The sequence below is a fragment of the Olea europaea genome, chromosome 18 (genome assembly GCF_002742605.1).
Source record: "Olea europaea var. sylvestris chromosome 18, O_europaea_v1, whole genome shotgun sequence".
Classification (NCBI taxonomy): domain Eukaryota; kingdom Viridiplantae; phylum Streptophyta; class Magnoliopsida; order Lamiales; family Oleaceae; genus Olea; species Olea europaea.
Window position 1 is genome coordinate 23,900,654 of NC_036254.1, and position 12,719 is coordinate 23,913,372.

A 12,719-nucleotide genomic window follows, 5' to 3' on the forward strand; every position below is an offset into this window, starting at 1 on the left:
GATCAGAAAATGCCCAAGAAGAACGTTTCCGTGGGTCTACTTTCCTTTCCGAATAACTGGCAATTATAAGACTTGGAAACGACCAAAAAAATCTTAACTAGGTGACTTTAATTAAAAACTATTACGTTGAGCTGGTAATGAGAACGATCAGTGCTCGGTTGATTGTAAATAAATTTACAATTCAGTTAACTTGTATTGTATGATATAAATATAAAATCTTGTCGATAATAATAAAAAAATAAATATCGGATTTTAAGGGAAACAAAGACAAAGAAAAAGTAAAAATGATAAATTGGCATAAAGAAGGGCCTCCTGTGTCCAGGAGATAATAAGGACTAAGATAAGAACAAAAAGGTTTTTCATATATCCGCCGCTTGTCTCATTTGGCACCAGCTTTCCGGAAACAAATATTTGAAAGAGAAGTAGAGCTAAATTGCGTCCACAGAAAACAGTGATGATTTTCATGCACACAAAACTGAAATCCCAGAAAGCATCCACTCTTCACACCTCGTTGCCACAATTATAAATCAAGATTTATCACTCTCTGTATTTCCATTCATTCACTCATTCAACTGTTTCTGTATTTTGGGATGCTTGAATGGGAGATATGTTTTAGGCGGGATATCTGAAAATGGGCAGGCGGGCAGTAGCCGCTGTAACCGCCGATTCTTCTCCTTCCTCTGGCGAATCCAGCTTCCGGGAGCTCGATGATGTTTTCTTGCAGGTCCCATTTGAGTTTATATTTTTGTGTATAAGGTTGATTGATCGTATCTTAATGTGAAATTTAGAGGCTTTAGAGAAATAATTTGGTTTTATGGCAGGAGATTTATTAAGAAAGCCATTTGCTACACCGCCTACACGCTGACGGAACAGTTAATAGTTTGAATCTAATGGGGGCACTAGTAGAATTTTATTTCTATTTTTATTTTATTTTATTTTTTTCCCGTTGTAGAGAAAGTTGGGGGAATCCTCCTAGTTAGCGCTCTGCTGTTCCCACGTCTTCTACCTTCGTACTCACTAGTGGTTACTCCCGCTCCAAAGCACCCCTTTTCCTTGTCCATTTATTATTATTATTATTATTATTATTTTTTTTTTTTTTTTTTTTAATTTATTTATCATAATTGATCTCTGTTGTATGTTATTAGATGATACTATGGTTTTAAGTGGGGATGTTGGGAGGAAGATAAACCTAGACCTAGAAAGTTGAAGTATTTTAGAAATCTGAATATATGAATCTATTAAATTTCCTTCATAGGAATAACAAGGACGGCATTGTGTTAGAGAGTGATTGTTTTACGTATTTAAGTTCAATTACGATAACAGCGGGTTTGTCGAAAATGTAATGAATAAGATTAAAGTAGTTGGACAAAATGAGAAAAAAAAGTGTTACATAAGTTCTAGGTGATTAGAAGAGAGACACCAAGTTAACAATCAAGTTCTGCAGATATTAGTCGATTGCCAGACTAATTATGCATTACAGTACTTAGTATTGGTCTGTTATAGAGCGCAATATTCACAAGATCATTTGACGGATGTAGCAGAATTAGACTTTAGGGTAGTGGTGATAGAATAAGAAATGACTGTTCAGGTCAACAAATGGAGGACAGAACAACTTAAATAGTCGGGACTTGCCTTGAATAAGCCTAAAGAAGCTTGCAGTCTAAAGATTAGATTTTTGTTGGACCTTTAGTAGACATCACATTATATCAAATGGAGTACAAAAAAGTATTAATTAGTTCATCTTTAGATTATTGGGAACACATTTCGCTTCTTGTTGTTTGTGCATATGGACACACCTATAAAATCGAGATATAAGAGTAACATGTAAACTCTCACAGTTGATTTTTTCTTATCTGCTATGCTGATTATTAAAAATTATTATTTCCATTTAATTGGTTCAGACTCAAACAAGAATATGGCTTGGAGAAGTTCTTAATACAAGATTGGATGAGGATTTGTATATTTCTGATTTGCTTCAAGATGGGGAGCTACTGTGAGTTCCTGAATTTCATTGACATTTTCTATTTTCATTTGTTAACAATCTAATTACTGCAGGTTTTCCCCCTTTTTTGTTAAATGGGCGGGTGCAATTATGAATCCTAGTTTGATGTATAAATTCACGTTTAAATTATCAGTTTCCTACATTTTGGAAACGATTATGAAAGAAAAAACTCATTTCAATGAAGTACATTCTTTTGCTTCCCTAGAAATTTATCACCTTGCATGGCAAACAGCATGCCAATAATTATTAGTGGTGCACCTGTTTGTGGGCTCCATTATAGTTCTTCATTCTTTTCTTTCAAGGACAAGATAACAATGTGGGGAAAATGTTCTAGTGCCTCAGGAAAGTATTGTCTCCCAAGATTTTTACTATTTTAAACAAAAATCTTTTTACCTTTTTGAAGCTGAAAAGGTGCAGAAATTTAAAAGGAACAGGATCTTTTAACACGCAGCAATTATTAGCCTTTGGCATGTAATATATATTCTTTATGGGGATAATGTTAACATCACGAGAAAATCCAAATACAATGGATGAATGAGTAATGATAATGCTTGATGTTGGAATTTCAACTAATTGTTGCAAAGTGGGGAAAGAATGGAAATTTGGTGGCGTGGGGAGTTTTTTCTTTCAGAACTGCATTGTGATGTAAAGAGGTTTGAATTAATAAGAGAAACACTGTGGAGACAATTTTTTGAAGAAATTCTTAGGAACTTATTCATATCTCTAACTCCAGCTAGCTAATTATGTGTAATGAAAATGGTTTGTTTTCTGTGGTTGATTGATGGAGAGAAAAGGAAAGCATCTAGAGCTGTACATAGCACATTATTAAGCATGAGATAATGTCAAGTTTTAAATTGTTTTACGAGACAATTTTTCATTGTGTTCAATGTTTTCAACTTTTTCTGATTTTTTAGGTTTGAAATTTCTAAAGTGATATGGAATTTGATGTTGGCAAAATGTGTGGAGCTTAGACATTTCAAACATAAACATGGCCCTTTTGGTTCTAAGAAGAGTATTGGGAGATACAGGCCTTACTCCAATGTTGATTTATTTTTGAAGGTAACACATCATAACCTTGCCCCCACCTCTGCATAATTTACTGATAAATAATTTTCACTTGACAGTTACAAATTGGAGCCAGAGTTATTAAAGTAATAGAAGTGCCTTTTAAATTTTTCAGTATCATTTTGAAGCCATTTATTGAACGATTTATTGTCTTGAACTTCTGGGATTTTGTAATCCTCGAAGAAAAAAGAACTGAAAATGCTCATACATTATTTCTTTCATACACAAAGTCACGTGAGTAACTTTTAGCCGCATACTATAGAAAAGAATTTTTTTTTTTTTTTTTTTTTTAAATTTAATCAACATGTTGACTATGTGTCATCAGTACTTTTTTTAAAAATCGCGTGTCGGGTGTTTGTCTTGGTGCATCATGGTACAGAATATTAAAAAAACTTGTCAGCTCATTTATTGATACAACTGTAACATCCAATACAAATTCCAAGAATTAAATCAGATTCAGAAGAGAAGTTCTATAAGAAGAGTCCTATTGTATGATGCCCACTACTGCACTACACATCATTGCATGTCCTTTCTGTCGAACCAAATGCATAACGAAGCATTGAAGAGTGCCATTCTCAAAAGATAGTTATATGCCTTGTGAACTTATTAATTCACGAAATCCTTTTTAATTGGGATGTAACAATGTAATTATTGAACTGTTCTCCTACCACTGTTGTGTGCAACTAGCCAATATGCTTGAGAAAGCAAAGAGTGAAGAGCATGAGTTCTGAATTTCTGAGGCAAATAAAATTTGCACAAATGTCCAAATCAAAGTTTTTGAATGTACTTTTGTCGAGTTTATGAAAGGACTTTGTTAGTATTTCAAACTGCAAGTAGGAGCAAGTAGTCTCCGCCAACAATTTGATATCCAATTTAACTAGAATGTTTAAAAATTGATTGCTAATATTATTGGTTCTCCCTTTTTTTGGTAGATGTGCAAAATTTTGGGATTGAATGGCATTGATCTCTTTTCACCATCAGATGTTGTCGAGAAAAGAGATATTCGGAAAGTTTGCATTTGCATAAGAGCACTCTCGAGGAAAGCCCGGGCTAAGCAACTAAGTGTAAGATGTTTTTCTTATACCCGTATCCATTTCCTGTTTATTCTAGCTAGTATTTTCATCAGTTTCCAATATTTTTACAAAATCTGTTTAGAATATTCTAGTCATGCACTAAAATCCATCAACAATTTATTTCTTGTTAGGTTCCGGACTTTGATGTGGTTATGTACACAGTAGCCATGCCCACAGATATGGTTGGAGGCATTCGAAGAAGCTTGGAATCAGCACAATGTAGCCTTTCAAGTTCATCCAGTTACAGCTCACATAAAGGATCTACAACAAAATTGAAACAGGTATGCCGACGTTTCAGTTTTCATATGATGTAATTACTCTTATTGAGAATTACTTACTGCTGTCAGCTACTTGCTACTTCATCTGTGTCACAATATTTAGCTTGTTTGACTTTGATTGGTGTTTAGTTGAGGTTTTTAACTAAATTATTTTCCAATTTTATCCTTACTCAAACAGGCGATTTCAATTTCAAAAACTCGAAGGGAAAAATAAACTGATGGGAGTTTTATATTTGCTTATATTATATGAAATTTTAATTTTGAATTTACTAATCTGCTATTGTTCTACTGCAATGTAGAAAAATCTATATGCATTGTCTGATAGAAACGACGATTGTCTCTCTGAAGAGTCAGATGAGGCGGAAAGCAGATATATGGAAGAACAGTCTTTTTCTTCATCTGCCACCAAGTTTGATGCTACTGGTGAACTACATCCAGACTTGGAAAGTTCACCACCTGGAGCCTATCCGGAAGTTGGACGATATGTGGAGAGACCAAATGTACTAAATTCAGATATTAAATGCCCATATATGGAGGAATTTGAACATGGCCCGCACGCATTAGCATGTTCATTCAAGCCCAAAAAACTGCTTTCTTCAGAAATTTTTGGAAATGATCGTCTGCTTGATATGAGGCCATCTAATTGCACCAAAAATGATAAAGTAGATATTTCTGATATCAACTTTGCCCTTGAGAATGATGATTCGGTTGTAGGAGATTCTTCTAGCATCAGTGGAGATGGAAGAAATTATATTTCAGATTACTTGGCATTTTCCGACTTGATTGTCCATACAACTGATGGTAGCAGTCCTCTTTTCTTTGATGGAGAAAACAATCTTTTTGATTTCTTCCTGAATGTTGATTCTGAAGAACTAACCTCTGAAAAAAGGTGTGCTCAAAATGGACTTCAAAGGAAATATTCTGATGACGAAGATATGGAAGTATCTTCCACCACTAGCATGAGCTCCGTGTTAGGTCGGTTGCTTAACATGGAGTTTGCCGACCAGTTTGATGCAGACGATTCTTCAACTACAAATGTTTATGTGGATGATTCTTCATCTACAAATGTTAATATAGACAATTCTCCAACGACAAATTACTCTTCTGGATCAATGGACATTGAGGCTGACAAGAAGGGTGGAAAATCGTTTGTATTGTATGAAACCCAAAACATGGACAAGTTTGGAAACCCACCACGCACTTCAGCTAGTAATTCCCCAGAACCTGAATTTATACATAAAAATCTGGGTGTTTCTACCGAATACTTATCTTCATCTCAGCACAATTGCCAACTATCCAGTCATGATGACGATACTTGTTATGCTTCTGAAAACAGAAATCAGGTGATTATCAACTAAGTTGTCACAGTATTCCTGCGAGTATCCTGTAAAAATTTACTCTTTTTCTTATTTAGGACAAAAAAGAACACAGTATGGAAGTATTGGCGGAAAATACTTCAGATGGCAATAAGAATACAAGTCCCGAACTCCCTCCAGTGAAGCATGGTCGAAAGCAACTTCTGAAAACAGTTTTTAAAGGCACGGCCCTTGTTGGTGTGTTATTTTTCTTGTTGCACATCAGGTATGTATTCTTTTGTCTGTTCGATTATGACCATAATGTTATCTTTGTGAACGTGTTCGAGTTTCTTCTCCTTAATTGTCGTGTCAATATTGTTGATGCACCTTGTCCACTACTGCAGAAGCAGAGGGGATAATGCGAAAGAAACTAAGCCGTTTGATCAGACTCAGAAGTTTAGCAGTTCAAAGTTCTCATCAACGAAGCAACGGAAGGAAGGTAGAATGAGTGGAATATATCCAGCTGACAAGCTGAAGTTTGGAAATTAGTAATAAGTTAAAGAGGAAATGTATACGTACAGAAATATATGTCTACAATATTACTTCTCGTGACATAAAAAACATATTTGTTTTGCATTATAGATAGTTCTTGAGTGCCACACATCGAGCTTCTTCCTCAATTTCTTTGTGTATTTTGCTAATAAGGATGACAAGAATCGTAACATTTGGATTGACATCCTTTCTGCTGTTAGACAGCAACAATACTAGAAAAGAGCATTCCAAAGAGTGGCAGCATCTTCACCACATTTGGCATGAACATCCTTGATTCTTTCCACAGATTTACAAATTCCACTGCAGGTCCAGTCGAATGATGCAACGCAGACATTACCTGCTTGTGCTTTCCATTCACATTCTGCGCACAATTTAAGATTCTCGGTGGAATCACGCAAAAAAATTTGAGAGTTACTATGTAAATTTAAATAACAAGAAGGGAAAAAGCAAAGAATATTGCTTACGAGGTGGAGTTCCACAGCACATGTTGCGATCATCAATGTGCTCAACTTCAAGACCGATAAACCATGCTCCAAGCGATACATCTTCATTAGCAAACTTATGCAGAATTGGCCTAAAAATTCACAGTAAGATTAATAGAAGACAATTTCGTTTAGATGGTAAAAAATGAAAAAATGTAGAGAGAAGATGCCTTACTGGTTGATGGAGATGTATTTTGCGAGATCCTTTGAGATAGCGTAGATCTGCCCAGTTGCATGTCGAAAGTATTTATTTCCCTCCTCTCCGAATTTCCAATACTCGGGTTCATGGTATTTAACATTCCTATCGGGAGACAACAGCTTAAAATGAAAACATAACAACTGATATGTGAATGTATATTAGCATATAACCAAAAAATGCTATTGCAAATATGTTTTATGGTCGAGGATTTACTTTTGATGAAGAACTGGCCCAGATTTCATACATCCGATATATATTCTAGGCTTTGAGCGATGGCGAGCAAGAGTTGCAGCCAACGTGCCTGCATTATCATCGATTATCATATATCATAAAATTTTAAGCCACTGCCAGTATAGATCAAGATATGGTAAGAAAAAGGAAAGCAAATGTACCCAAATTTACATGAACATCGTCGTCCACCTTGATGTAAAACTCAGCGTCCCATTTTTCAACTGCAGTGGAAAAGAATGCTTTTGTCTTTGCTGATAACTCGTGATATCCTTCAATATGTTCCTGCAAAATAATGTACTTTAGCATGTTTGGCTAACCTTAAAAGGAAGTCAAATTTACTTTTAAGTATATTTTTATTTCCAAATACGTTTACCCTTTTCCTACTTATAAGTAAAAGTAATTTACTTCGACAACAGGATAGCAGTATAACTTGCTTATTGCCTATTAAACATGCACTTATTAGAAACAACTCGTGAAACAGGTGCAATCAGAGGACATTAAGTCTTTATTTATACTTACAAGCCTAAGAAAGTCGTTATGCTGAGCGTCCTCCGAGTCAATTGCTCGATCTAGAATGCTGTTGGATGTTGCACTGCATCAATAAAATATAAGTCTGATGGCAGATTTCTTGATATATTTTTAAGAACAAGCTACGAGTTAGAAAAATGATAAAACTCTATCTTGTAGTAGCACAAGAGCCCGAAAGATGATAACAGGTTATCACTTGCATTAAGTCTAGTCGGTATTATACAAACTTGATTACCTGTGACCAATCATGAAACGAACAACAATTCCCTTCTCTTGTTCAAGTTGAAGTAAACTTTTGCCTAGTCAAGAAATTCAAAGAGACTTTAAACAAAAGATCAGGAAAAAACATGCCTTAAATAAAATAAAGAAGTAATGCCACCTCGAGGCATCCAGGTTTCTCTAACTGAATCACGCCTCTTCCTACTACTAAATGCAGTGTTTATACCAATAACCATAAATGTCCTTTTCCTCGTCTCAGTACTGTCCAGGTGAACAGCAACAGTACTGAAGTTTTCAAAGTTCCCAATCTTGCGGGAATTCTTTGTTGAAGGCAGCTCCATACGCAGTTTAGCAATTGAAGAGTCCAATGATCTGACATTCCTCCTAGGAATTACATAACTTTAGCAAATTATAAGTTCTTAAAATGTGATTACAATTAGAACACTTAAAGAAATAGTGTAGTTTTCCATTTTGTTTTCTACATATGTAATGCAGTGTACTTACTCGATTGCCTCATGGGCTTTGCTAAACTCTCCAATCAGTTCCCTCTTATCCTGAAATAGATTCAATAACAACTAAGCCTGGTTCTAAATGTATTTGGGTCAACTGCTTGAATTTCGATAATACTCAAAAGAAATATGAAAATGAATAATGCTAATTTGCTAGAAAGTCGGCGACATAATGATTGAGTGTTGGCAATATGTTATTGGTTGAAAAAGTTGATTATTTTTATAATAGTCCAATGTCAGATTATATCGAGGCATTTTGTCAAATATTATGTCAATCATCATGTCTACGTAGCATGATGGTATGGAAATAGGTAAGCATACATGTATAAATCAAAGTATCGGAAAATCTACGTAATATGCATAAACCAATTGGATTTTAATTGAAAAAAGAACAGAATATGAAGAAAGAAAACCTTGTCTGTTGCACAGTCATGAGATATAGCAGCCAAATCTCCTGGTCGTCGTCCTAAGGGCATGATTTGATCCTCTGATTTGGGAAAAACCCATATTCTATAAATCAGAAAATCCAAAACTTCAATACAAATTCATAAATAAAATTATTTTTCTTTAAAACCCATCAAAGTTCATAAATACTACAGAAAACAACAGCAAAACCAGACTCGTTTGCATGGATTTCAATTCATGAATCATTAATATTGTGAAATACGAGGAAAAAAACACAGGATAAATCAAAATTTTGAAGACTAAGGTGATAAACCTATTGCTGAAAAGCATGCCAAGTGCGAAGCTGAAAATGCACAGAATCAGAATCCATTCGAGCGAAACTTTGCCCCTGTTTCTGTTCGTCATCTCACCTAATTTTTCTTGATTGTGCTAAGGGTTATACCATTACACACATACAGTCTTGCAACAATTTTCTTGGTTTTTGAATTTTGAGGTCGACGTTCATCATGGCAGATTTGACGCGCATCTCTTGCTATTTGGAAAATTGGCTAGTTAGGTTAGTTAGTGACAACATGACTTGGCTGCTCTCTCTCTTGCTGTTTGGACAGAAGACTGGTCATGTAATTACATGTTTTGCCATCAAATATGTCAGATTCATAATTATCGAGCTGTTCAACATTTAACGGACTAAAGACATTACATGTTAAACGTGCATTGTTTTCAATCTATTTTTCGTTTTGAAAAACACACAAAACTGCTGTTCGATATTGATCGGACTAAGACATTAAAGGTACATTTTATTTATTGTTTTCTGTTTTCGATTTTGAAAAACACACAAACACTTGTTTAATCTGATATCTTCGAAGATGCATTTCCAATAATACGGTTAAATTTATGATAATAATTCAAAACCATGGTCATTAAAATCGATATGGACCGATCAGAGGTTACACTTATAATATAAGACTCAAAATAATAGTTATTAAAATTGGTTGGACCGAGAATTGAACAATGCTCCAGTCCGATTTGTATTAATTGGTTCATCAGCATATGAAATCGGATAAGAATCGCTCAAATTGGTCCATAGCTGTTTGAACCGACCGGTTCATATGAAATCAAAATCGGTTCAACGTAAATCAAATAGTTACCAAATTGGTTCCAAGCAAAATTTTATACATTTGCAATGGGTAGGATTCAACTTGTGCTCTCAATATGAATTACGAGAAGTTTGGCCACTATGGCAATTAAAGAATCTTAACAATAATTGTGGCGAGAATATATATATATATATATTTTTTTCTTTTTCTTTTTCTTTTAAGAAACTATTTTTTTAAAATTAAATTTGACATTGTAATGACTCAACGGTTGAACTACTGATCCCGCCGATTGAACAACTAACCTGATAACCCAATGATTTGTTTGGGTTAACAACCTGGCCACGTATGTTAACTATGCTCAAAACACAATTTGAAAATTTTGAAAACACTCAAAATATGGGAAATGAGTGTCTAAATAAGATTTTTATTTAAATAAAATTTTAAAAATAAAATATAAAATTCTAAAAAAATATAATTCAAAAAACAAAATTTTTGGAAAGAATAAAATTCTAAAGAAATAAATTCTTAAAAATAAAATTCTAAAAAATATAAAATTCTGTAAAAATAAAATTTTAAACAATTCTAGAAAAGTAAAAATTGTAAAATATAAAAATAAAATAGTCCAATCACTTAATGATTACTTATATAAAAAATTGATAAAAATATATGTAAATGAACATAGATAAAAGTTCTAAATCCATGTTTTCCTATATTTTGACAACTCAGTTTATTGATTGTTTTTATTTTACTTTTGTTATGGGAAAAAATATTGTAAGATTTATCAAATTTAAAAAAAAAAAAATTACTTAGCCCCTGTTTGAGCCCCCTTTTTCCAGATAAAATTCGTTTTAGAATAGTGTTTTATTGGAGATTATAAGTAAGAATTTTTTTTGAATTTATGTGTAACATTATTTTATAGGAGAATGCGTAATTGGAATTGAGTTTTGAAAAATTGAGTTTTTGAAAAATTGGGGGCCAAACATAGGCTTTAAACCCATGTTTGATATCCATCATTTTCAAAATACATATTTTTCTCTCTTCTTTTGAATTACACATTATTCAATAAAATAATATTACACTCAAATCCAAAATTTTTTCTTAATTTTTAATTACACATTCTTTATCAATCTACTATTTCAAAATACATTCATAGACTATAATGGGGTTCAAACAAGCTCTTAATAATATATTGATATAACATTGTTCTATTTTATTGAATGATTAAATTTTATGAAATAAAATGTTATAAAATTATTTCTCGAAATTTTAAACCGGACATGTTCTCTGCCTTTTTATTTTGAGAAATAATTTTCAAAATGACAAATCAAACATATTTTTAGCAATCTTGAAATCAATGTTTGCATATGCTCGGGGCATTTTCGAAATGCTTCGCATATCATGTATGTGCGTGATAAAGCAATCAATTATGTCATTGACCGCATATGCTAGCTTAAACGCTAAAATGCATACATATTTGTGTAAAAAAATTGTGTTCAAATTAGTTTAGTAAAGTTTTATCCATTTTTAAAATTGAATATATATATATATACCCCTAGTCCGTGAATTATGTACATTAAACTATTGGGTTTTGACATTTAGTAAAAATCAAAGCAATTTTTTTCGTGGAGTTGCTAACTATATACGCCAAGTTCGAACTTCCTTCTTTTTCGACCTTCTTCTGGTTTCACTGCTGAGATCTTCATCGAGATGCAGAAGCTTGAAAGTGCATTTTTATTTTTTATTTTTGTATTACTCACTTGATCAAAAGATGATTTTGCATTGGATGACATGAAAGACGATATGGATGAAGAAGAGGAAATTGAATTGGAATCCGATAAGAGCTAGACAAGATTTATGATTTCCTTTAAATTGGTGTTCGTGTCTAATATAATTGTAGGAATTGATTATCAAGTAATTAGTATTTATGATTTTAAGCAATATGTTTTTGCTGAAAATTGAAGAATATGTATAAATTTCAAGTAATTAAAGTATTTATCATTTTGAGCAGTATATGTATGTTAAAAAATTGAAGAATATGTATAAAGTTCGAAGAATGCATTATTTTATTTATTTGTTAGTTTAGAATATTTAAAATAATATTAAAAATTGAAAAAAATAATTACATATGCTTGTAATGCGTGATAATCGATCAAAGTGTATTGTAACATATTACGCATTATAAAACCTTGCTTAATACAGACCATCTAAATTGAAAACTGAAAATGATCTCAAAATTTAAAACAAAAACACAAATCAAACATGCCCTAAATTACTTGTTCAACCGATAAACGTACTAAAAATTTATTATCCTATAATTTTGTTTTGGTTTATATGTACTTTGAACAATTAATATTTAGAAATATGAAAAACTTACGTCATGCTGCTACCATGTATGTATATCTAATCTGGTCGGATAACCATTTAGGTATTCTATGGATTTTAACAACTCATGTCAATTAACATGCAATTGAAAGATTGTGAAATCATGAATAAACCCTATTTTTCGAATGGCATTCATGGCTTTCCCGAAATTCGTTATGAAGAAATTCATTTTTCTTGTTTGCAAGAATGTAAAGATAAAGGAAAAAAAAGTATAATTTAATATATTTTAAGCATTGGACATTATAGATACAAGAATTTACGTGAAAACTCCAACCTTGAAGAAAATCATGGAAGGAAAAAGAAAGAAATTATCTTCTATGCCAAAATTTGTTAGAATCATATGGTTTGTCACATGCTCATGAACCTATATACTAAGAAAAAAACATTCATAATATGCACAAA

The 12,719-nt window shown here is 32.8% G+C and overlaps 2 protein-coding genes across 5 annotated transcripts; one reads left to right on the forward strand and one right to left on the reverse strand.

The window, feature by feature from the left end:
- Positions 1–317: 317 nt before the first annotated feature.
- LOC111367848 (protein OPAQUE10-like) lies at positions 318–6,434 on the forward strand. The gene is made up of 8 exons (XM_022988913.1): positions 318–724; positions 1,902–1,993; positions 2,917–3,061; positions 4,000–4,131; positions 4,272–4,421; positions 4,718–5,761; positions 5,833–5,999; positions 6,118–6,434. Exons 1-8 carry the CDS (start codon positions 632–634, stop codon positions 6,260–6,262), a joined length of 1,968 nt encoding a protein of 655 aa, XP_022844681.1. The 5' UTR covers positions 318–631; the 3' UTR covers positions 6,263–6,434.
- Positions 6,219–9,426, reverse strand: LOC111367849 (beta-1,3-galactosyltransferase 7-like). Of its 4 annotated transcripts, none has more exons than XM_022988915.1 (11): positions 9,152–9,426; positions 8,847–8,943; positions 8,429–8,478; positions 8,085–8,305; positions 7,941–8,004; positions 7,697–7,769; positions 7,339–7,459; positions 7,160–7,247; positions 6,923–7,048; positions 6,730–6,839; positions 6,219–6,626 (listed from the first exon to the last, which is right to left on the reverse strand). In XM_022988915.1, the coding sequence occupies exons 1-11, from the start codon at positions 9,241–9,243 to the stop codon at positions 6,478–6,480; spliced, it is 1,191 nt and encodes a 396-aa protein (XP_022844683.1). In that variant the 5' UTR covers positions 9,244–9,426; the 3' UTR covers positions 6,219–6,477. The 4 variants fall into 4 exon arrangements, with proteins under 4 accessions (XP_022844683.1, XP_022844682.1, XP_022844686.1 ...); XM_022988914.1 differs by having other exon boundaries at positions 8,085–8,308; XM_022988918.1 differs by having other exon boundaries at positions 8,085–8,308; positions 9,249–9,425.
- Positions 9,427–12,719: the final 3,293 nt, after the last annotated feature.

Bases quoted from the DNA above. Each gene is read 5' to 3' on its own strand.
- LOC111367849 (XM_022988914.1), bottom strand. From the start codon at position 9,243: ATGACGAACAGAAACAGGGGCAAAGTTTCGCTCGAATGGATTCTGATT. The intron at 8,944-9,151 runs GTTTATCACCTT...TCTGATTTATAG, and splicing joins GGCATGCTTTTCAGCAATAG to AATATGGGTTTTTCCCAAAT. The intron at 8,309-8,428 runs GTAAGTACACTG...TGTAATTCCTAG, and splicing joins AAAGCCCATGAGGCAATCGA to GAGGAATGTCAGATCATTGG.
- LOC111367848 (XM_022988913.1), top strand. From the start codon at position 632: ATGGGCAGGCGGGCAGTAGCCGCTGTAACCGCCGATTCTTCTCCTTCC. The intron at 4,132-4,271 runs GTAAGATGTTTT...ATTTCTTGTTAG, and splicing joins CCCGGGCTAAGCAACTAAGT to GTTCCGGACTTTGATGTGGT. The intron at 6,000-6,117 runs GTATGTATTCTT...CCACTACTGCAG, and splicing joins TTTTTCTTGTTGCACATCAG to AAGCAGAGGGGATAATGCGA.